Genomic DNA, 25,202 nt, shown 5'->3' on the forward strand with positions numbered 1-25,202 from the left:
TGACCTCTAGGAGAATAGTTTGTCAAACTCTTATAATTGCATTTTGATTTTCCCTTGCAACACTCGACTTAGTCAATTCCAATTCCAATCCCAATTAGTTGTATCCGTTGCATGTATATGTGGATCCTAAACCCTAATTTTGATTGTTTGATTGTCTTTGAATATACACACTTTACTTCATTACTTCCAAATAGCTTAGCTTTAGTATTAGCATTCACCTCCCATTCCTAGTGGTTAGACCCTCGACTTACTCTTATGCTAGTTATAAGGGTGTGTTGAGTGATTACAAATTGTGTTTGGCCTAGGGAAGATTAGTCCAACGACCTAGTCTCAACCCTTATTCAAAATGGCGTCGTTGCCGAGGTATGGCGTTGTTATTTGCTATTGTTGTTGAGTCTATTTCACCTTATTTCGAAAATACAAAAAGATTTTTCTCTTTTGGCTACATTGGTAGCCGTGCTACTAATAATTTCTTTTTGAGTTTATGTGCCCAAGTTAACATGGGAGAAGTCCCGAGGGTTACATTGAAGGATTTGGGCACTTCGGGTGCATACAAGTATGATAGCGGGATTGCTCCATTATTGATCCCGGATAGTGATTTTGAAATCAAGTCGGCAATGATAAATTTGATTGAAAGAAGACAATATAGTGGAGGAACAAACGAAAGTCCGCTCAATCATAATAAGGAGTTCGAGAAATATTGCAACACAATTAAGGTGAGCGATGTAGCGCAAGAATTCATAAGGCTCAAGATATTTTCTTTCTCTCTAATTGGAAGAGCTCAAGAGTGGCTAGACAAGGAAATGAATCCAAATTGTTTGAGAACTTGGGATGAAGTCACCAAGGAATTTCTTTCCCGTTTCTTCCCTCAAAAGAAAACGGCGGAGATTAGAGCTTTGATTCAAAATTTCAAGCAAAGGACTAGTGAAAGCCTCTATGAAGCATGGGAAAGGTACAAGGATTATCAAAGAGAGTGTCCTCACCATGGAATCCCCACTTACCAAATCATTCAAATTTTTTTATAGTGGTTTGAGTCCTCAAGGAGGTCAAGTCTTGATGCCGGAGCTGGAGGCGCAATCATGAATAAGACGGTGGAAGAGGTTGTGGATGTTAAAGACGATGTAGTGAGGAACTACATGGATTGGCAAGAAGTTGAGGTAGAGTCGACAAGCGAAAATAGCTCGGTTAAACAACTCAATGCCATGAACAATCTGTCCACACAACTTTCGGACTTAGGGAAAGAAGTGGTTTCTATCAAGGCAAAGCTTGAGAATGCTTCTTCACAAGCTCAAACCCTTCCCTCCCAATTTCCGGGGAGAGGTACATCTTCTCACTCTAACCCTCTTTTCGCTTCTTGTTGCATGATTAAAGAATGTTGGTTTGTGATTTATGTGGAAAGAGTGATCATGATGCTTCATTTGCCCAAATTCTTTTTGTGATGGATATTGTTTCGGGGTTTTCTGATGTCCTGCGGGAGAGTTACAATTCCAAGACTAGAACCGGACGCCTGTACCTGCAAAACAAACGGATGCTCCGGATGATTGGAGATCCGCCTCCGACGGTCAAGTTAGTACTTGATTAAGGAGTAATTAGTGCGGAAATAAAAGTGATTGGGTCTCTCTAGGCGAGAGTGTTAAATGTGCGTCATCCCCCTTAATGAGGATTAAGGGAGGTATTTAAAACCTTGGGATACGTGCCAATCCTAGGTTTAGGTTAACCTAGGGCTGATTGGGCTTCCCTTGGAAGTTGGGCCTAGGTGGTCGGTTTCTCCATTAGGCATGGAGGATGCCACGTGTCATGACATAATAGGTCCAGGGTGGAAAAATAGGCGTGTGCCACGTGGCAAACCCTGACAGTTCCAACTGGGGTACACTTGGCAGGACCTGATTGGCCCACGTGGCGCATTCCGATTGGTGGGAGCAAAATCCCCTAATCATTTGCCCCTCACAGGTGGCACGTGACTGGTCACGCGTTACCTATGACAGGCGACAGCCTGCTACAGGTGTCACTCGGCGAAAGGCCGAGAGATTCTCCCGCCCAAATTTTGAATTTTGGAAGTGACCCTTCGACTTCTCACTTCGCCTATATAAGGGGGTGTTGACTTCAGTCATTTTCACATTTGAGAACTTTTAGAGAGAATATTCGGACCCCTGAACTTGCTCTGACATTTCGGACCATTTTTGCCTACCGCCTGCTCTGACAAGCCGACTACACAAGATTTCCAGAACTTCGTCAACTTCACTCGTTCAGGTAACCGTCGGTTCTCCTACTCTTAATTTTTTCTTTATTTTATTCTTTTTTGAAATGGCACCACGGAAGCACACGACACGACCTAGGTTAGTGATCAGCCGGTCACCGGGGACGGCTGAATCTAGGACTAGGAGTGCCGCCTGCCCTTTTCCGGACCCATCTTTGCCCTTTATACAAAGTCCGATTGTCTCTGTGTCTATGCAGAACATGATGGCCAGAACAAAAAGAAATGCTAGGATTTCGAACTTAGACGGCTCCTCCCACAGGGTGCCGATTAGTGAAACATCTGACTAGGCGCCAGATGTGGAAGTGAACCAAAGGGGCTTGAAAGCCGACAATTCTTAGGGAGGAGTTAAAGTGACCCCTTCCAATTTTACAGTTGACAAGTCTACATTCTCTCCTGCTCCTTTTGAAGGAGAGGAGGCGGGCCCCTCTGGGAGAGGGGAGGAGTCGTCCTCTTCGGACTCGTCAGAGGACGAATCCGAGTCTAGCTCTTCTGGACATGCTTCTCTGGACACAGAAGAGAAAAACAGCCGCCTACAAGAGGCGAGGCTTTCTCACGCAGTTGAGAAGGGGGACAATTGGGCGGAGCCATCCGCCTCTTACCGAGAGCAAAATACCCCCTACTACTGCACTGTCCCACGGGGCCGGATCACGGCCATGCAAGAGAAAGTGGGGAGCTTTATTGCGAACCATACAATGGGCCCCGGCTTTTTAGTTTTCGTGCCGGATCCAGAAGACACAGTCGTTTGGCCAGCTGGTACTAGTTATGATGGCGCCTGCTTTGGCTGCTATGAGGCGGCCATCAGGGTTGGGTTGCGCTTCCCACTACATCCGGCTGTTCAGCGGATCTTGGATGGGTATGAGTTGGGGTTATGGCAGTTAGCCCCAAACTCCTGGGTCAACGTACTCGGCTATGTGGTCGGGTGCGAACTGCACTAGGTGGAGCCAAACTTCGAGGCTTTCGCCCACATGAACTACCTCAGCCGGACCCCTAAGGCAGGCGGTACTGGCTGGTATCAATTGACGAGCCACAGAGGCTACCTCATGACAAGAGGTAAAGCAAACAAGTGGAAGGATTGGCGAAACACCTTCCTTATCATTGAAAGTTCAGACACAAAGCTGAACAAGCGCTTTAACAAGTGGAACAGGAATCCGCCTCTTCTTGCAGGCGGCCGCAGCATGCCGCCTGTTCCCCCCAAAGCCAAGAAAGAGATCCTGGATAAAGGACTCTTTAAAGTAGAGTCGAGGGTCGACTCTACTACAGGGGTACGAGAGCAAGTACCCCTGCACTGCGTCCCGAGCTTCAAATGGCTCTATGACGAGTACTTTCTGGCCGCCTGTGGCCTTAGCAGTCGGTGTTCAAGAGGTAGTCGGCCTGTTGAATACTCTGTTTTTTCCATGCATTACTGTTATGACTTTTTATTAACTTTGCTATTTTTTTTTGCAGCTGACGCCATGAGCAAAATTACCGCCTCCAAGACTGCGGCAGCCATGTTGCGAGCCTCCATCATGCAACAATCCTCAACCGACTCCCCCAACAAGGGGGCGCCCTTGGTGAGCTCCGAACCTTTCACTCTCTTTTTGGAGTTGGGTTTATGCATATACTGACCGAGTGTTTTTTTTTTTTAGACGGGCACTCCAAGAGCCTCTTCTTCCCAACAGCCGAACTCCAAGACCCGGAGGACGACTGTTGCGAGCTCTCCTGGTTCTGCCAGGAAACATGCGGCGGCTGAGAAACAGCCGTCCACTCCTTCTAAAACTCCAATCGGGCCGCCTAAAAGTATGAAGTTGTCTTTGTGAATTTAGACTTCCTCCCTTCTTTACTAGGTCTAACTCGTTTGTTTATGATTGATGCAGCCTGCCCTCAGGAGCCGGACTTGGTCGAGGTGGCCAAGTCTATGATCAAAGCCGTTCCTCCAGCTGAAAGGGAGGCGGTCAGGGGTGTCGTCACCCTTGACCTAGACGGGATTGCAGGGGTCCTTGCTGAGGTATACTTAGCATATTTTTGGTTATTTAAATTCCAGGACGCCTGTTTTTGTTTGGAAACTGACGCCTGTTCCCTTTAACTTAGGCCCTGCTCCGAGTGAACGGCCTTCGCAAGCCGCTTGACAGGAAGAACAAAGAGGTAAAGGCTGCAAAAGCTATGGCCGCCTCTGACTGTGATAAGGCAATGTTTCAAATTGCCCAAAATGAGATTTTGACGATTGATATTCTTTATTATCAGGCGCAGGCTACTTCTGCTATCCGGGCTCAGTTAGAGGCGACCCAGAAGAAAAATAATGAGCTGGAGGCGACCATCAACAATCTCAAGGCCGAGCTGAGACCTCTTCGCCAAAAAATGTCCTCATACGACACCTTGGAGAAATCCTTGGCGCACGTTAAGGAACGCCTGGTGACCTAGGAGAAGAGTCTTACTCAGGAGCTCTCGGCGAAGGCCGAGCAAGAAAAGAAGGAGCTGGTCCGAGAGATGATGGAAGACTCTGCTCAAATCCAGCGCCTGACCTGGGGCCGCCTCTTCCCCAATGCCGACTTTTCCTCCTGGGAAAAAACGTACCGCCAGTGTTCTGATAGATATAATCAAGAGATCCTGGCGGCTGCTGAGGACGAGGCGTTGGAGGAGGAGGAGCCGGTAGTGGCTCTTGTGCCGCTTGGGGGTGATGCATCGAAGAAGGATGCAGCTGAAGCCGAGTCCAGCAAAAAGAGTGCTGACCAGGCGACAGCTGCTATTATTGAAGATCTGCCCCTTTCTTAAGCTTTATGTCTTCTTTTCACGGCCTGCGTGCCGTTTGTTTCTATTTACCCAGCCAGGGGGCCGGGGTTCTGAATATTTTGCCGGTCTTCATGACCGGCTTTCTTTTGTATCTTTTACCCGGCCAAGGGGCCGGGGGTATGAATGTTTATGCCAGTCCTTTGAATTTGTTTCGTTTTGAATTTGTTAAAATTTGTTAAGTATCGAAACTTTGATATCCAATTGCATACTTATACCGACTATTTTACATGGCCGATAGTTGTAGACAGGTACAAGGTAGTTAATCACACCACCTATGCCCCTGGACGACTGGTTGTCTGTTTCCAGGCTAAGCGATCAGTCGGCCACTTTAAAGACTGGATCCCCTTTATCCAAGTAGGAAGGTGGTTTCCTACCTGCCTTGCTTTTTTTGTTGTTTTTTTAAGCTAGAGATTCTAGTCGGTCCAGGCCGACTATTTCCCGCCACATTTAACCTAGTGTGAACAGGCGCTGTATGAACACCTTTTTAGTCTTATACTAAATTTTTAAGGAGTGACCAGGTAAACATGATTGTTACCTAGTCGCCGGGTAACTGAGTAGTAGAGGTTTCAAGCGGTGGGTACCGGTTGCTCCCCTTTATTTGCCAATGTTTGTTGGTTATTAACTCATAAGATACCGACTGTTCTTATCCCAAGTAGTTCAGTCGGTTGGTTGACACGGATGGTTACTGCGAACACTTGTTTGACCTGATTAGTCAGTTAAGTGAGGGGTAGCCTTGTCCGGGAAACGGCTACGTGGTTGTCTTGGTTAGACAGTCGTATAGGTGCCGTGTAATGGTTTTATAGAACAATGTTCCACCCAAAAGGGAGCTGCTCTCTGCGACGAATTTCATCCGGATGGATGCCGTCGGACGCCTGCTATAATGTTGGGACAGGTCGAATTGAACTTATATTTGGATCAGTTGGCTTGGCGCCTGGTCTGATCATTTTAGCTATGAGCCTTTGATAGTTCTTGGTGAACTGTGTTATGGGAGAGTAGCCGGTTGCATGAGACAAGCGGCGTGCCCCTCTTAAGTAAGAATGAAAAATAAACATGGAGAGTAGCCGACTGTTTGTCAGTTGGCATGCCCCTCTTAGGTAAGAATAAAAATTAAACATGGAGAGTAGCCGACTGTTTGTCAGTTGGCATGCCCCTCTTAGGTAAGAATAAAAATTAAACATGGAGAGTAGCCAACTGTTTGTCAGTAGGCATGCCCCTCTTAGTACAAAATTGAATGAAACATCAAACTTTTATTAAGTAGCCCTCGACTATTTACATTATTCAAAAGAAATATTTCTTAAGATTATCTACATTCCAGGTTCGAGGCAATGGTTGGCCGTGTTTCCAGACGGTAAGTACCGTCCCTGACCTCTTCATAGATTCGGTAGGGTCCTCCCAGTTAGGAGTTAATTTGCCAAACTCATTAGCCCTACCAAATGCTTCCATTTTTCTAAGTACAAAGTCCCCCACTTTGAGTGGACGCCTGTGTACTTTTTTGTTGTATGATCTAGTCATTCTCAGGCGGTAAATTTAATGGCGCAAGACAGCATTGCCCCACCTTTCTGGGAGTGAGTCTAATGCCAGGCGGATGGCTTCCCAGTTTGCCTCTTTGTCATATAGCATTACTCGAAGAGTCGGCTCGTAGTGTTCAATCGGAAGAACAGCTTCCGCACCATAAGTTAGGAGGAATGGAGTTTCTCTAGTCGCCCCTTTTTCAGTCGTCCTAATGGCCCAGAGAACATGTGGTAATTCATCCGCCCATAGGCCGCCTGCTCGTTCAATCTTTTTCTTTAGACCGTCTGAGATGATTTTATTAAAGGCTTCTACCTGGCCGTTTGCTTGTGGACGGCCGAATGATGCAAAGTGGTGTGCAATTCCTTGGTCACCCAACCAGCTTTTGAGAACAGGCGTCTCAAATTGGGGACCATTATCAAAAACCATAGACATGGGAACCCCGAACCGAGTGATGACATTTTTCCAGATGAATGAAATTACATCCTTCGTCTTGATTCCCTATACAGCCTCCGCCTCCACCCATTTAGTGAAGTAGTCGACTGCAACAAGTATGTACCTCCTTCCGCCTGTAGCAGGCGTATAGGGACCCAGAATATCCATGCCCCACTTAGCAAACGGTAGTGGGCTATGAATGGTAGTGAGGTCAGTAGCCGGACGGTGAATTAGTTTGCCAAACCTTTGGCACTTGTCACATTTTTTCACCATCTCCATTGCCTCTGCTTCTAAAGTAGGCCAAAAGTATCCCTGCCGCCTTGTCCGTTGAGCAAGCGACCTACCGCCTATATGGGAAGCGCAGTAACCAGAGTGAAGATCGTCTAGTATCTCTCGTCCCTTTTCAGGAGTAACACACTTGAAGTAGGGTTGAAGGTACCCTCTTTTGTGAAGTTCTCCCTTTATCATTTCAAAACTGGCTGCCCGTTTTTTCAGCGCTGCCACCTGGTGATGATCATCCGGCAGGGTACCGTCTGTCAGATATGCCCTGATTGGATCCATCCAGGTTGAGCTTCTGTCTAGGATTCCAATAGGGTCTTCCTCGATGCTTCTCTTCTCCATTACTTCCCAAAAAACAGTTCGAAGAGTATCACAAGAGGCGGATGATGCTAATTTTGAAAGTGCATCCGCCTGGTTGTTTTCTGATCTCAGCACTTGAGTCAGATGAAATTCTTCAAGGGATCCGACTGCCTGTCGTACCGCCTGTAAATACTTGATCATGGCCGGATGGGTTGCTTCGTATTCGCCATTATACTGACTCACTATCAATTGTGAATCGGAACAGGCGTCTATCTTTCGTGCCCCTGCCGCCTTACACATGCGGATTCCGGCTAGTAAAGCTTCATATTCTGCCTCATTGTTTGAGGCCTGAAAACTGAAGCGTAGAGCAACTCGTACCTGTCTCCCTCTGGCGACTGAAATATGACGCCTGCTCCACAACCATTTGAAGTAGAGCTTCCATCCACATATACCTTCCAGACTTGGTCTGGATCTCGAGAATCAGGGGGACGAGTCATCTCAACAATAAAGTCAGCAAAGGCTTGCCCCTTCACTGCTTTTCTAGACTCGAAAGTATCTTCGAGGCTCTGTATTTCTATGGCCCATTTGATCATCCGGCCTGACGACTCCATGGTGGTTAGTGGCCGCTTGATAGGTTGATCTGTATACACGACGAATGCATGTGCTAAAAAGTAGGGCTTCAATTTTTTAACAGCCATGAAAAGCGCAAGACCAAATTTCTCCACTAAAGGATACCCCAACTCGGCATTTTTTAGTACATGACTGACAAAGTAGACCGGTAGCTGACAGCCGTCTCTTTCAGCAAGAAGAACAGCGCTTAACGCATGATCAGAGACGGCCAGGTACATGTAGAGTACTTCTTTGGGCAAAGGGCTGACCAGCCTCGGCAAGGAATGCAAGTGCACTTTCAATTTCTGGAAGGCCGCCTCAGCATCCGGCCCCCATTCAAACCTTGCCTTCTTCTTAATGGCTTGGAGTAAATATAAAAATTTGTCGCCTGATCGGCTTAGAAATCTTCCCAAGGCCGCCAGACAACCTGTTAACTTCTGAACCTCTCGGACGGTACGAGGCGACTGCATGTCGATGACCGCCTGCACCTTCTTAGGGTTCGCCTCTATTCCTCTCTGATTGATAAGGAATCCGAGAAATTTCCCAGACTCAACTCCAAATACACATTTCTTGGGATTGAGCATGACATGGTGCCGCCTGAGTGTGGCGAAAGTTTCTCGGAGGTCCGACAGATGATCTATTTGAAGCTTAGACTTAACAATCATATCATCAATGTATGCCTCGACGTTTCTCCCAATCTGATCAAAGAACACAGTGTTTATCATTCGCTGGAAGGTGGCCGGGGCATTCTTAAGACCGAACGGCATGACCGTGTAACAGTATAACCCTTGATCAGTGACGAAGGCCGTCTTCTCCTGATCTTTCTTCCATAAAGGAATTTGATGGAAACCAGAGTAGGCGTCCATAAAGCTCATCAAAGCATGGCCGGCTGTTGAGTCGACCAGGTTATCAATTTTAGGCAGAGGGTAACTATCTTTGGGGCATGCCTTGTTTAAATCTGTGTAGTCTACACACATTCGCCAAGTGCCATTCGGCTTTTTAACAAGCACCACATTTGCAACCCAGTCTGGGAAGTAACATTGCCGAATGAACCATACATCAAGTAGTTTTTTACCTTCGGCGGCTGCCGCCTGACTTCTTTCTTCGCCATGGTTCCGTTTCTTCTGCCTTATCGGCTTCTTTTTCGGATCCACAGCCAGTTTATGTACCGCCAGGTCAGGACTAATGCCTGGCATTTCGCGGACTTTGAATGCAAAGATGTCCTTGTATTCTTTCAATAGTTTGTGAAAATCGTCACCCAGGACTCTTAGAGCAGTCGTCCCAACTTTGACTGTTTGCTCAGGACGTGAGTCGTCTAAGATCAAGTCCGTATGCTCACCAGCCGGCTGAGGGCAGAATTCATCCGACCGCTCCTCTGCCAATGATTGCTATTTTCTGTCCTTTCTTGCGGCCCCTGTCTGGGCTGCCTTTCTCTTCTTGCCGCCTGCTTCTTGAACAGGCGCACTCTCCTTGATATTGTCAAGGTCTGTTTTTCCACCACTTGACCCAGCGGCCATAACAGTGGGCTTGATATCCGAGAGATAGCACTCTCGGGCCATCCTCTGATCTCCCCTTAGGGACCCGACTGTTCCATTATCCATCTCAAACTTGAGCAACATAAGAGATGGGATTATAACAGCCTTGGAATTATTCAGGGTTGGTCGTCCCAGAATCATGTTGTAGGCCGAGAGTTCTTCTACTACCAGGAACCGGACTACCATGTGTCGTCCTTCCCCTTTTTCACCCAGGCGGATGGGTAAATCCACTCGTCCCACTGGGTGGACGACTCCTCCTCCAAACCCTACTAAAGGGTGGGATGCCGGATGTATGCAATCAGTCTGATATTTTAGTTTTGACAGACATTTGCTACTAATAAGATCTGAGGAGCTTCCAGTATCTATAAGGATTCGGCCAACTCTCTGGTTGGCCACTTTACATTCAATAACGATAGGGTCGTCATGCGGCCCCCTTACCCCTCTTAGATCTTCTTCAGTGATGACAATCTCAGGAAATGAATATTTGGGGGGTTGTTCTTGGTGAACGGAATTTACATCTAGCCGCCTGATATTGTCTTTGTTGCCCCTAATAGTGGGACCGCCTCCTGCGAAGCCGCCTGCAATGGTGTAGACGACTGCATCATCTGTATCAGAGCTGTCGGCCTGTTGACCCTTTTTGGCCGACTGCTTTTTTGAGGAAGTGTTCCCAGTAGATTTCTTGACATAAGAGTCAAGATCGCCTTGCTCAGCCAAGCGGTCCAGATACCGCATGAGACTGATGCATTCGTTGGTGTGATGACCAACATCTTCATGATAATCACAGAATTTTTCTTGGTTCCGGTTGCTTGCAGAACCCTTCATGGGGACCGGCTTCTCAATTGAGATCTGTCCCTTGATTTCCTTTAGGATAGCTTGGCTATCCTTGTTAAACGCATACTTTGGGGAGTATGGTTTGAATTCTTTTTTCTTCTTCTGGGCCGGCTGTTTAGAGGAATCAGCCGCCCAGACCTCTTTTCTTTTCTTTTCTTTTCATCTTTGTTCGATAACTGTTTCTGTCGTCCTTCTTTTTTGTCGAACCTTTTCCCGTCCGACTGTTTTGTACTACAAAGATCAGTCGCCTGTATATAGGCTTCCGCTTCAATCAAGGCCTCTTGAAGAGTCGCCACCCTCTTTCGGACCAAATAAAATTTGAATGTCGATCCGTCGTTGAGGCCTCTGAAAAAGTCAGTATAGGCTACCTGATCCGGTAACCCTTGAATCTGTATTCTCATCAGGTTAAACCGCCTGATGTAAGAACGAAGCCCCTCCTTCTCGCCCTGCTGAATCGTTCCTAAATCAAGGGTCGTCTTCTTCGCAGGTATGTTCATGGAAAAGTTGGAGGTGAATAAGTAAGCAAGCGTCCTAAAGTTATTCACACAACCAGTCGGCAGGTTGCCGAACCATTGTTGTGCGATTCCTTTGAGAGTCGTTGGGAAACACTTGCACCAAGTGGGATCATCCAACCCTTGAAGGTACATCAGGTTGGTAAATGCCATCAAATGGTCTTCTGGGTTAGTAGTGCCGTCATAGGCGCCTACTAATACATTTTTCACTTTGGCCGGCTGAGCGGCTTCAGCAATTTCCTTGGAGAAGGCCGACGGCTGTTCCCCAAGTCTAAGCAACCGTAGCTGTCAGTCCATAGGTTGGACATTGTTTGCTGCATGCCCACCAAACAGAGGTGGCTGCAAAAAATATTGTTGTTGCGGTACAAATGGTAAGTTTGGTACCGCCTGGTCACTATGAAAGCCGGACTGACGGGAGGTGTCGCCTGACTGACTCTCATGATACGACTGAGTATACTTCATCGAGGTATTGCGTAGACTGTCTTGGAAGTCTGAAGTAGAGGCCGACTCTGACAATCGGTCATTCTTCTTCTGTTCTAGCAATAACCGAGCATCTGTGTATGTTTTCTTCGACCCGTCCACCTGAATATGACGAACAGGTTTCCTCTTTCCTGGAGTAGGAAAGCGGTACTTTGTGAAATCAAGGGAAGGCGGCTCCCACTTTCTAGAGTTAGGATGAGGGGTCGCCTCTCGCCCTTGAACTGGCTTCCTCTTCCCTGAAGTGGAAGGTTTCTTAGCCAACTGCTCCTTGGCCAGAGCAGGTTTCTTGTTGAGCAACTCTTGAATCTCTCCCTTGAAGCCCCTCATGAAGGTCATGAGTTCGTTTCTTGTAATGGGAGTAGACCCGTCAGCCGGCTGCTGCTGAACAGGCGGTGCGCCGACTGGATCACTGAGTTTAGTGTGAAGATGTTCCCGTTCCCTCCTTTCGGTATGACGGGTGCGTCGGGCCCTTAGGGTTCTGTCTGAAGCTGTGTGAGCTTCAACTTCAAATTCTTCCTCAGTATCATGGTCCGACTGAACTTGAGGGTCGTCTAGGGGACGCCTCTCTTCAGGAGTCGGTACAGACGTGGATGCCATCTCAGGAGTACTCTCCCCACAGACGGCGCCAAAATGTTTCGATGTTTTCTGATTTCCTGCGGGAGAGTTACAATTCCGAGACTGGAACCGGACGCCTGTACCTGCAAAACAAACGGATGCTCCGGATGATTGGAGATCCGCCTCCGACGGTCAAGTTAGTACTTGATTAAGGAGTAATTAGTGCGGAAATAAAAGTGATTGGGTCTCTCTAGGCGAGAGTGTTAAATGTGCGTCATCCCCCTTAATGAGGATTAAGGGAGGTATTTATAACCTTGGGAAATGTGCCAATCCTAGGTTTAGGTTAACCTAGGGCTGATTGGGCTTCCCTTGGAAGTTGGGCCTAGGTGGCCGGTTTCTCCATTAGGCATGGAGGATGCCACGTGTCATGACATAATAGGTCCAGGGTGGACAAATAGGCGTGTGCCATGTGGCAAACCCTGACAGTTCCAACTGGGGTACACTTGGCAGGACCTGATTGGCCCACGTGGCGCATTCCGATTGGTGGGAGCAAAATCCCCTAATCAGATATGATGACCATGATGGGGATAGGAATTATCATCACCAAAGAAATTTTGATAAATATAATCAAGGGAGTAGTTATAAGAACCAAGGAAACCAAGGTTTCTGTGGTAACTATAACAACCATAGTTGTAATGATCAAAGTCATGGCCAAGTATATGGGGATCATAACAAAGGTTATGGTAACTATAATCAAAATTTTGGCTAGAATCATGGTATGGGTAATTAGAGTAACCAAAATAGCATGACACCCTTTCTTCTTTACCTTCACAAGGAATTGATCATAAGGAACCGATTTGTTCTATCACCACACGGAGTGGTTAGTTCCTTGAGAGTAAGGTGTCTAAGAAGAGTGATGCAAAAGAGAGTCCAATTGAGAATGAGGGATATGAGAGCCCTTTGGTTGAGGAAGTTTCTAAGGAACAAGTTGAGAAGGTGAAGGAGAAAGAAAAAGAAGTTTACAAACCCAAACTTCCTTACCCCCAAAAGTTCAATAGGCACAAATTGGATGAACAATTTGGAAAATTCCACGAGATGCTAAAGAAAATTCATCTTTCTATTCCTTTCACCAAAGTCTTAGAACAAATGTCTAACTATTCTAAGTTTCTTAAGGAAATTTTGAGCAGCAAGAGAGATTGCAATGTGGTTGAGCCAGTGAGTTTAGGGGAGTGTTGTAGTGCCTTTATCCATAATGACTTTCCCCCGAAGATGAAATATCCCGGAAATTTCTCCATCCCTTGCAATATTAAAGGAAAATTGTTCCAAAATTCCCTTTGTGATCTTGATGCTAGTGTTAGCATCATGCCTTATTCCGTCTTCAAGAGACTTAAGATAGGTGAGCTCCCTTCCAACCAACATGACCCTTAAATTGGCAGATCGTTCTATTAAGTTCCCCAAAGGTAGAGTTGAGGATGTCCCCCTCAATATAGGAGATTTTACTATCCCCGTTGATTTCATTGTGTTAGGGATTGCGGAAGATGATCATATTCCTATCATTATAGGGAGACCCTTTTTAGCTACTTCGGGAGCTTTGATATATGTTAAGGGAGGTGGTATTACTTAGAGAGTTGGTAACGATGAGGAAAGTTTTGAGCTAAAACCGATGCATGAGTCTTTGTCCCATGTGAAAGGAATAATGTGTGTTAATTCCCCTCGCTCCATTGATATTGTTTGTGAGATTAATTCTTCAACTAATGATGTTCATGAGATTTTTGATGATGTTCTTATGAGTTTTGATGATGTGCTTGTGAGTTTTGATTGCATGAAAGTTAGTGAAGAGAAAAAGGAGCTTTTAAAGGCTATGGACGAAGAGGTAATTGACATTCCGCATTGGTTTGAGCTTTGTCCTCAAGAGGAGGAGGATGATTCCATGGATGTAGATGGTGTGAAACCGTGTGCAAGAAGGAACAAGGTAAAGAAGAAAGCGAGGGCTTCTAGGAAGAAGAGAATGAGAATGAAGTTAAAGCGAGAGAAGTTTCCTTTAGAATTCCAATCAAATGAAGTTTTATCAAGCAACAATGAGAAGTCGCTAAATTTTTAAGAGGAATTTGTGCCTTCCACCACTGTGAAGAAGGTGGTGTCCTTTGATCCTCCATGATTTGGAGGAAGGGTCGAGCTTAGGACCATAAGCAACGCTTCCCGAGAGGCAACCCAGATTTCTAACCTTTTCTTTTTATTTCTTTTTCATAATTTTCTTTCTTTTATTTTCCTATCTTTCACTTGTTTTTCTTTTGATTTATAGGGTGAATTCATGGAGATGGATTAATTCAAGTGAGCATGAGCAATGGAAAGTTGTTTCACGATTTTTGATGTGATTGTATTTGGTTTTATCAAATTTTGAGGTAAAAGGGTAAGAAATGTTAGTGAGGTTACATAGGGAAAATTGTGCTTATATTTGAAAAAAGTTTGAACTTGGTGGGTTCGTTGTGGTGCTATCATTATTTTGGGATGTTGAACCCACTATCAACATTTTTTTAAATTGCCTTATTTAGTGGGTTTAATAATCCCAGGTGATATTGGTCTATGAACACACAATAGAATGCACCAAGTAATAATTTTAAGAAGAGAAGGCAAGCCACGCTGGGGCGCGGGCGCGCCAGACACCAGCGCGGACGCACTACCGTCGGGCGCGGGCATGCCAGGGGTCAGCACGGGCACGCACCCCTGCAGCAGCCGTGCCTTATCTTCTTCTTTCCCCTTTCTTTTCCTCATTTCTCCTTCTTCCCTATCAAACCCGAACTCACTACTCCTCCCTACCTCAAACAACCGCACAAACCCTACCCATTTCTCATCAAAATTCATCATCTACTCCACAAATTTTCATCAAATATCATCAAATTTTCCTACATTTTCATCATTTTAAAAAAAAATCACACTACTTTCATCCATTTCAATCTCCAATCTCTCTCCTCCATTGTTGAAGCAAATTAGGGTTTTTTGTTCTTGAGGGAATTGGTGGCCAAAACTTGTTCAATCTTGCTCCTTGTATGGTATAATCATCTTCTTTTACTCTTAATTGCATTATTACATCATATGGTTGCAAGTATTAGATTTTTCATGGTTGTGAATAGTAGTAGTATGAATTTTGGTGATTTTGGTGAGTGATATTGAATTTTGGATGATAATTTATGTTGTTTGTTGATTGTTATTGACTCACATTGTGTTGTTTGATGTTTTTGTAGAAAATTTGTGCAAATTTGTTGTGAATTGTGGAAGTTGGTTCTTGGTAGTATTGGTTGTGGTTGAAGTTGGTCGGTTGAACCAAGTTGGTTATTGAATTGTGATTGGTGATTTGGAGTGTTTGTGAAGTTGAATTTCTGATTTGGTTGTGATTATTTGGTGAATCATCATGTCTAAATACTTGAAAGCCACCACCTCCAAAACCAAGATAAAGAAAAACAAACATTTCCATAGAAGAACCATCACCCTCAAACACATCTTCCCCTCAATCACAAAACCTTGAACCCTTTCCCATTCCTAGAACTCGTTTCGTTGATAAAGCCAACAAGCCCATTTAGGAAAGATTCCAAAAGATATCCTATAGGCCCTCTCGGCATTACCATCAATTTAGTATGATGAAGTTGGGGGTCAATGATGATTTATGGTTTCTATTTAATGATCTTGGCTTGGAACGCATGCTACTAAGAGCTACCAGACCTACCTTGAGCCTACTTGGGAGTTCTTGGCTTCTTTGAGTGTGACTCCTAATGGTGATAAAGAGTATGCGATCACTTTCCAGCTTTTCAATGATGTTCATGTCATGTCCCTTGCCGAGTTTAATGTGGCCTTGGATTTCTATCCGAATGCGGATCTCTTCTTCTCCGATCACGAGCATGAGTATTTAGAGGGTTTCTTTCCAGGTGCTTTTTTACATTAGGGTTTTAACAAGTTTGGTGCTCGTATTTCTCTTGCAAGCGACATTTTTTAACCGTGTATGAGAGTGCTTCACAGGCTATTGGGGTACTCGGTGTTCCCAAAGCAAGATTTGGGAAAGTTATCGCTCCCCGAGTTGCGAACTTTCTAGATAGCAAGTTTGGAAAAATATAGGGGTCGGTTAAACCTCAGGCGAATTTTCTTGAGCAATTATGTGGACATGAGGGGTAGTCGGTCGGGTGAAATTCCTTGTGGTAGCATGATCACAAGGTTGGCTACAAAGCTTAGGTATGAGAGGTATCTTCTTTCTTGCATTCCGGTAGGGGATCTTGACACCCTTTACCTTGATATCAAGCAATTGAAGCAAGTTCAATTCCTAGCCATGAAAGAAGATGATGAAGTCTTTGACAGGCTTTGTAGGGGTACCCATTGGTGCTATCTTCCAAACCCCTCTCTTACCTCTCTTCGCTAACATGCTCCGAATGTATGGTTTGTGCCCTCTAGTGACCGTATCCCTGGGGAGGATGAAGATATGGAAGATGTTCTCGATGAGGAAAGGAAAGCTCAAGAGCATCAACAATAACAAGTTCAACATCTAGAACAACAACAACACCAATATACGAGCTCCGACTTGGATGCCCTTAGTGCTCAAATGAAGGGTATGCAAATCCGCTTGGAGGGGATGTAAGATTAAGATTTTGAGGCCCTCTACACTCAAATGAGAGGAATTTTGGAGATGCAACAAGGTATGTTTCTCCAAACCCAACAATTGTATCATGCGGGTGTTAACCAGGGAGACATCACTCCCCGGTTAATTACTAGTACTTTCCACCCCAACATGGTCCTATACCATCTTTTTGGGGTGATGGGGTACCTACGTACCCATATTGGAAAGGACCCCCGGGGTCCAACATCAAGACTCGCTCATTTCCCGATGAGCACGGTAACTATGATTACCGTGTTCCAAGTGGGAGCGACTATAGGGGTGATCCTAACTACCACTATGTGCACCCCGAGCTCCCACTACCGCTCGCTTTTCCTGAGAAATTTTCTCCACTTGCCCCTTGGCAGCAAGATAACTTCAAAGGGGCATTATGGTTGGCCACCCGGTTACACCGGGGGATGGGATCCTTATGGTCCCCCATCCGGGTTTTCATATGACGGGGATTACCAAGATGGCGCCGGGACGAGTGGTAGCTAGTTTCCCCATTTTTGTGTCGTCTTCCTCCATCCCTTATCTTATATATGCTTGCTTTCTAGTGATGGGATGTTAAGATGTATCTATGATTAGCTTGGGGGAACTTTACCTTTCTCAGGGGTTTGTCTCGACGGCCAATTTGTTGTTGAGCTTACCTTGTTTTCTTTTGCCTTTTTGTATGATGGTCTCTATCTTGATCTCTCTTTAATGTTGTTTTCTTTTCATGTCTATTTCTCTCATTCTTGATCTTTTTGTTGTGATGATTTTTCCTTGATGATGATGCATGTGTTGCTCCCGCAAATCCAAAACTCCTCATATCCATATCCCATGAATCTAAACCCTTGAATTCAAATTTTGTAGTTTAGTGCTTTGTAGTAAGTTAGGTGTTTAGTTGGTTAACTAGTTTTTATTTTCTTATCTTCACTTTTTGGTAAGTTTAGTTTAATTTTGCTTCGTAGTTCCTTTTTATTTTGTTTTGAAGTTACTAACCATTTTCTTTGTATATAGTACCTTTTTCTACTTTTCTTCTCACATGACTTTGATGATGATGATGCTATTGTCTTTGGAGCTCAACGAAGGTGGTCGATTATACCACCTACTTTTATTAGCATTGCTCGGAAGCTGGTGAGATCTTTCTTATTTTGCTCTATCTCTTTTCTTTTCTTGGATGCATAGTTTAGGATTAGTTTTAAGAGAAGTTGAATGATTCGAGCGTGGATGCTTGTAACACCTAGAGTGTTAGGGATCATTGGTGATGTTGTCAATTGATCACTTGTTTGTTGTTTGGGAATTACGTGTTATACTTGCATCTTTGTTCCTTTCTTTCATTTCCTACTCATCCTTTATCTATGTTTTTCTTTTTCTCTTTTCTTTTCTTTTATTTTTCTTTCTTCTTGATTTTGGTTTGTGGTATGTTTTGAGGCCTTATTTGTCACTTTTTGTCTTTCTTTTGAATTGGACTATATACAACCGATTTTTGCTTTTAAATGAATATCTTCCTAAGTGGTAATGGTATGCACAGTTTGAGAATATGCTTGGTTGACTCTAGGATAGGTGTATGCTAAGGTAAAATTTCTAAGAGCTAAGGGGTCATGAAACCAGATTCTACTTGTTTGTGGCATGTTGGTAGTTGTTTCCTATAGTCGATTTGACTCCTATAGTGAAATTTTGCTACATCCATGTGAGGTATATCATTTTTCAAGCCTTCAACATTTATTTACATGAGCGGCGTGGATCCTTGACTTATTGCGGACCTTATCTTGAATCTTGACTCATAATTCTCAAACAATAGACCGAACCATCTAGGGAGGACAAAGACATCTTTTTAGGGTGGTAATTTTTCATTTCTAGGATAATCTTATTTATTTTTAGTTCATTGGGTTTACATTTGCCTCCTTGCTAACCATTTGAGTCTTTTCCCTTCTTTTCAAGCCACATCTTTAGAATTTTTAGCCTTTTGTTTCTTTTTGTTCCATTTTTGGTTTTTGTGAAGCAAATGGTCATGTTTTTGGAGTTTGTGGTATATAAGTTTGGATATTGGTTCTATTTGTAAGCAAGATTGTCTTTTGTATATATTGTGAATAATGGCAAATGAATGATGGAAAAAGCCGTCCAAAGTTAAAAAAGGCAAGGACATAATAAATGCAAAATTGAAAAAATCGTCCAAAGTTAAAAAGAGGAGAGGACAATTGCTTTGAATATATGAAACAAAAAAAAGGTGAAAATGAGAAAATTCAAAAATATTTTGATGTGATTCTTTTCCCCATTTCAAGCATTGAGGACAATGCTTCCTTTAAGCTTGAGGGAGAAGCGTTTATGCTTTTTGTATATATGCTTGTGGGGGTGTTAGTTTGTTTTTGTTTGGTGATTTCTTGGTTATGAGGAGAAGGTCTGTTCACCCTTTGCTTCACTAATTAGCAATACCGCCAAATTTTATAGATTTAAGCCTACCCTCACCCTTTTTTCCCTTACATACGTTACAACCATTGGGAAAGACCTTTCAACCTAGAGGTTGAGTCACATATCGAGGGAGGACATTATGAGTTAAAGCCTAAAGAGAGGAGATGCAAAGTTAAGACGTCGAGTAGCCCAAAATTATGTTCTTTTCCGGCTCCTTCGAGGAGCTATTGAGATTCTCATTAGAGGGAGATTTGAGACTATAGGGATAACGTGGTAAGATCGGATAGGATGAAGGTGGATTGGGATAACTAGTCTTCTACGCTTAGCATATTCTATGTTTTAATTAACCTCAAATATCTTGGAACGTGCTTACCCCTATTTGCTTAAGAAAGATGTTTATTCATTTGCAGTGGAGTCATTTTGTAAAGTCCAATTCATAAAGGTTTTGATTTTTCTTTTCTTTCTTTTTCTTTTACTTTTTGTGGTTTGCCTCATTTATGTTGGTAGAGAGTTATAGGTTAAGCTCTTAGGAAACCTTTACGAGACCTCACTCGTCCTCCTAGGCAACTTTGGGGTTTGAAGGGCTTGTTGTAGCTGAAACCAATCGTGTTTCCTATGTTAGTGAGTCTTAGTGTATATTCCCATCTCATGTCTTTCTTTTTCTTTTTGAATAAGTCTTTCATCATTATTCTTTCTTGCTTTGTTTTGCTCGAGGATGAGCAAAAGTTTAGCTTGGGGAAATTTGATGAGTGTCATTTATGCCACTCATTAGGTTCTCTTTAGGGTGAAATCCATGCTATTTTATAGCTCTTTTCTTTAGTTTTTCCTTAGTTTTACTCTTTATTTCTTTAGTTTACATTTTCTTAGTTGAATTTCTATTTTTATGCATTTCTTGGCTTATTTTGTTATTTTCTTGCTTGTTTTCGTTTATTTTTCAGGTTATGATCGTAATCCAAAGATTCCAGAGTCTCCTTCCCAAGTTTTACATCGATTGAGATGCCTCTTGCCTACCATTTGAAGTTCAAGATTGAAGGAATGTATAGGCTATGTCTTCTAGCTCGTGCATGCAAGCGGTGGGTACACCAATCTTGGTGTTGAACCCACTGTGGGGTCTATTTGGAGATTGCCTCCTTCCGGGTTCATCAACATCATCAAGTGGAGCGCACGAGGAAGAGCAAGTTGAAGGTGATGGAGGCTGCCCTGCTCCCAGGCGCGGGCGTGCGCGACATGGCGCGGCCACGCAGCTGGTGGCGCGGCCGCGCCTCTCAGGGTCTCTATTCTGTACCAGTTTTGCACGGTTGCGCTCCCCCTTGTAGTTGGTCGCGCCTGTACGGGTCTTTTTGGACGATCTAACTACCTTCTCTTTGTTAGTTTTACTATATACAGATTTTCCTTCTATTTTTAGGGAGAGTTAGTTCTTGTAGAATTAGATCGAATAGAATTATGTTAGATTTTTTAAAAAGATAAACTCTAGTTTGTAGAGAGAGAAGTTCTTGATTGATGATTCTAAGTATTTTCTCCATTGATTTGAAGGAAGTTTGTAAGTATTTCTTTTACTTCTATGCAATCTTTAGCTTTTGATTTTAATTGCTTTGTTAATAGTTCAAGTTTGATTGATTTTAGCTTGATTAATAAGATGATGATGAATTTGTTGTTTAGCTTAGTTTTGATTTTGATTTCCATGGATTGTGAGTAGTCTACTTGCTAGGGTAATGGTGAAGCATACATGAGTAATGGATTGATGCTAACTGGGTGAAATTGATGGATTTGATGTTGTGATTAAATTGGTTGATTGATTATGTGCATGTGTGTGTTTGATTTAGGAGTGATCAACCTAGTTACTCGCACTAGATTGCATTGTAAGTTCACATTGATACGGACAATTGATTTGTGGCTTGCATTTGTCGATTGAGTTGGTTTGTGAAGTTCATAGCTAGAGTCTCTTGTAGTTGGCGCTAATTTGACCTCTAGGAGAATAACTTATCAAATTCTTATGATTGCATTATTGATTTTCCCTTGCAACACTCGACTTAGTCAATTCCAATTTCAATTAGTTGTATCCATTGCATGTATATGTGGATCCTAAACCCTAGTGTTTGATATGTTTTATTTCATTTTGATTGTTTGATTGTCATAGAATATACACACTTTACTTCAATACTTCGAAATAGCTTAGCTTTAGCATTACATTCACCTCCCATTCCTAGTGGTTCGACCCTCGACTTACTCCTATGCTAATTATAAGTGTGTGTTGAGTGATTACAAATTTTGTTTGTCCTAGGGAAGATTAGTCCAACGACCAAGTCTCAACCTTTGTTCAGTTGTGGGTTGGAACAACAACCAACCCACCAACTCGTATTGGCAAGGACCCCTAGCTCAATTTCAGAGCTACGAACCTTCTCTCCTTACGATTATCCACATCCCTGAGGTTGTGATCTTGGGGGGATCCTTCTTATTACCACGTCCCCGAGACATATGGTAATATGGCTCCCGAGGAGATCGATAACCACCCCTTAAGGGGATACTTCGGGTTTTCACCCAGGTATGATGGTGGTTAGGGTACTAGTAGTGCACCGGACTACGGTCACTATCGAAGTAGCCCCTACTATGATCTTCCTCCCTACGTGGATCAACCTTCCTACTCCGGCGATGTAGACCCAAACTATAACATCGCTGCCTAGGAAGGATTATCGGGAGTAGCCTTTAGACATTTGTTTTTACTATTCCCTTCTCTTCCTTCCCTTCATGTGTAACACCAAGGCCGATGATATGGCATGCCTAGGCTAGAACGATTGCATATTGAAGTTTGGGACTTGTGGTAGGATTCATATGGTATTAAGTTCTATGCCTATTTTAGGTTGGTTGTTTTTCTTTTCACGATAATATGGCATGCCTAGGCTAGAACGATTGCATATTGATGTTTTTGTCTCACTCCTCCTTATATGTGTGCTTTGTAGCATCTTATTCTTATGATTAGTTTTGGTATTTACACATTTTGGTTTGTTTGTGTGATGTTGATTACATGGTATAGTTGGTTTGCTCTTGGTCTCTTTTGATGATGATTTGTGATGCTTTGATTATGATTGATGATGTTGGTTTTCCCTAATATCCAAACATCTTCCTCTTCTTCTTATCTTCTTACGCCACTAACATCGAAATTCCCTAACATCCAAACCCCTAATATCCAAATTCTTTAATTAGTTTTCTTATCCCCTACCTTCTTCCAAAAAAAATTGAATAAAAAGGCTTTGAAAAAAAAAAGTTGGTTTGCTTTTGATCGGTTTGAAATGATGATATTGGATTGTATGTGGTGAATACTTGTTTTCTTTTTGTAATAAAATTTCGAGCATGGTTTAGATGCCCTTGGTTGAACAAAGAATTGGCTAGTTTAGGCTAGTGTGAGAATAACCTTACCGAATGTATGAGACTTAAAGTCTAGGTTTGTGGTAAGATAGTGTCACCTATCTCAAAGGAATTTGAACCCCGAAAGGTAGTATTTGATTCCGCATTGTTTTCAAAAGTGAGGTTTTATTATCTTTCAAGCCTACTACATTTTGTATGAGTGTCGAGGATCCTCTTTTATTTAGTACCTAGATTGAGAACTTGAGTCTCAACTCTCAAGACCGCGGTCTAAACTACTCTTATTGTTGATGAAGGTTGTTATGTATTTGTTATTCACAAAAGTTAATGCATATCGTTTTATTGTTTCCTTTGTTCAATCTTTAATATTTTGTAATTAGTTTTGTGTTGTGAAATACTTTAAAAAAAACAAAAAGTGAATGAAAAAAAAAACAAAAAAAGAAAAAAAAAGAAGTGATGATTAGCCACCACCCTAGCAATTAAACAAGCTTGGGGGTGTGTTTTTATTTTGATTCATTCATGGTTTGTAATATGGGGCCATAGTTAGAAACCTCTTTAGGTTTTTTCTTAATGATATACATTTTAGTTTAGGTTAAATTGCAAAATACTTCTAGTTCTTTCTATGCCTTAACTTTATGTCAAAATCCTTGAGACTTGTAACGTTAGGAAAGTAGTGGAAGCCATTCTCGGTGGAGGGAATTGATTCACAAGCATATGGATAGGGTACTATTTCATTGAGATGTCAAGTGTCTTATAACCCGCTTTATCTATGTTTTTCCAGCTCCTTCGAGGAGTCAAGAGACACTACCATTAGGGGGGATTGGAATTTTGTGATGGGGACGCGGTAAGATGTGTTGAATGGGCCTAGGTTGAGTATTTTTGGGAGGGTTATCTAGGCCTTGACTAGTCATAACTGTGGTTGATCTTAGGCATATACCTCATGCTCAAATTTTATTACTTAAGGATTCTTGTATCTATGCATGTACTTTTCTTTCAGCAAATTGATTTTTTGTTTTGTTATTGTGCAATGTGAATTGCTTGAGGACAAACATTTGGCTAGCTTGGGGGGATTTGATTAGTGGTTTATTTGAACACTTATTGTGTTGATTTAAACCCGGTCTTGCAATCTTTTCCCTTCTTTGTAACCCATTTTTGAATGAAAATGCCGTATCTTGGCTTCGCCCCCTCTTTGTGTGTGTTTGTCAATGTTTTGCAGGTATTATGTCTCAATTTAACAAGCCCTCAAAGCCTCAAAGGATGTTCAAGGCTCGAAAGCAAAAGAAAGTAGAGCCCGCTCCAGGAGGAGCGGGTGTGCACCTCTCTTGGAGAGGGTGCTCCTCAACTTAAGCCACATTCAGCCACAACACTGAAGTAAGGAGGAGCAAGCGTGCTCCCACCTTGGAGCGGGTGCTCCTCCCATTGAAGATCTAACTCCGACTTAAGCTGCAGTAGGGAGGAGCGGGCGTGCACCCTCATTGGAATGGGCCATTGAAGATCAATTTCGCCATATGATGTGGAGCAGGGGAGCGGGCGTGCACCTATGAGGAGCGGGCGCTCCTCCTAGGCAGTTTCGAATCTGCAATTTTCTGAAGCTAGCAAGAACAGGCGTGCAAGACCTATGTGTAGGAGTTTATAGGTACTGTTAAGAGAAAAATCATGAATCATATTCAATCAAGGACCTAATCCAAAGATCGCATGCATAACACTCAAGACCTATAATCCTTACTTTGAAGCGTGAATTCCACGTAGCAATTTGACAAGCAAATCAAGGAGATAATAGAGTCCCAAGCGTTGCTCCTCTACTTAATCCACGAGCTTTGAACGAGCCGTCCACCAATACTAGATTGGTCGAGTAATTGAGGAATACCGCGATCACCACCTTTAATGGACTAACCGACCACCACGATCCACCACCACCACGAACCACCACACTGGCGCCGAGGGAGGAGAGAGTGTCGTGAGAGAGAGGAGAGTTTGAGAGGGCGAGGTCTCGTGTTTGCTAATTAGCGTTTGATCAAATTGATTACTGAATTGCTTCTCTGCAAACCCTAGGCACCTAGTTTATTTATAATCATATTACAATCCAAAACCCTCCAATCCTCTCCATATGGTCTGCCATACTAGGGGATGAGGCCCATCATGGGCCTCGTCCTCTTGTGCTCGATATATGCCCTTTGTGTGACCTTATAAGATCCGTCCAATTGGGCTTTAGGCTATTTTACTAGCCCATAAATTATTAGTACCTCTAGCTATGATAAAACGACGACCCAAATGTCCGAACTTAATTATCTCCATAATTTAATCCATTTATATATCTAGTAATTGCAGACGACGAAAACATAAATCCTTCAATCTCCCACTTGTCTAAGACAACACTAGTGGAAAAAATGCTATCCGTAACGGGCAAAAGCAGCCTATCCGTAACAAACCGTAGCCATTACGAATGTAGCCATTACGGATAGCAAATGTTATTTGTAACGGGCAAGTGCCCGTTACAAATAGTAGTTATTCGTAACAGGCAAAACAAGTGTCCGTTACAAATAAGTAGTTATTCGTAACGGGCAGAACAAGTGTCTGTTACAAACAACAAAGTTTTTCGTAACGGGCATCCACAGGCCATTATTCGTAACTGACACATGTTTTTCCCGTTAAAAATAACGGGATTATTTGTAACGGGCACATTCTACCCATTACAAATCCTGTGAGATCGAATTAAAAAAAAAATCACATGTTGTACTCTTACA

At 43.2% G+C, this 25,202-nt stretch overlaps 1 protein-coding gene across 1 annotated transcript; it reads left to right on the plus strand.

The window, feature by feature from the left end:
- Positions 1 to 365: 365 nt before the first annotated feature.
- On the plus strand, positions 366 to 13,692 carry LOC110711325. The gene is made up of 5 exons (XM_021889704.1): positions 366 to 952; positions 1,043 to 1,320; positions 12,774 to 12,850; positions 12,954 to 13,464; positions 13,595 to 13,692. Exons 1-5 carry the CDS (start codon positions 366 to 368, stop codon positions 13,690 to 13,692), a joined length of 1,551 nt encoding a protein of 516 aa, XP_021745396.1.
- The last annotated feature ends 11,510 nt before the right edge of the window (positions 13,693 to 25,202 follow it).

Source organism: Chenopodium quinoa, unplaced genomic scaffold (genome assembly GCF_001683475.1).
Source record: "Chenopodium quinoa cultivar QQ74 unplaced genomic scaffold, ASM168347v1, whole genome shotgun sequence".
In the NCBI taxonomy this organism is placed as follows: domain Eukaryota; kingdom Viridiplantae; phylum Streptophyta; class Magnoliopsida; order Caryophyllales; family Amaranthaceae; genus Chenopodium; species Chenopodium quinoa.

Excerpts from the sequence above, each read along its gene's own strand:
- LOC110711325 (XM_021889704.1), top strand. The coding sequence starts at position 366 with ATGGCGTTGTTATTTGCTATTGTTGTTGAGTCTATTTCACCTTATTTC. Across the intron at positions 953-1,042 it reads CTCTATGAAGCATGGGAAAG|GAGGTCAAGTCTTGATGCCG; the intron begins GTACAAGGATTA and ends TGAGTCCTCAAG. Across the intron at positions 1,321-12,773 it reads CTCCCAATTTCCGGGGAGAG|TCATGGCCAAGTATATGGGG; the intron begins GTACATCTTCTC and ends TAATGATCAAAG.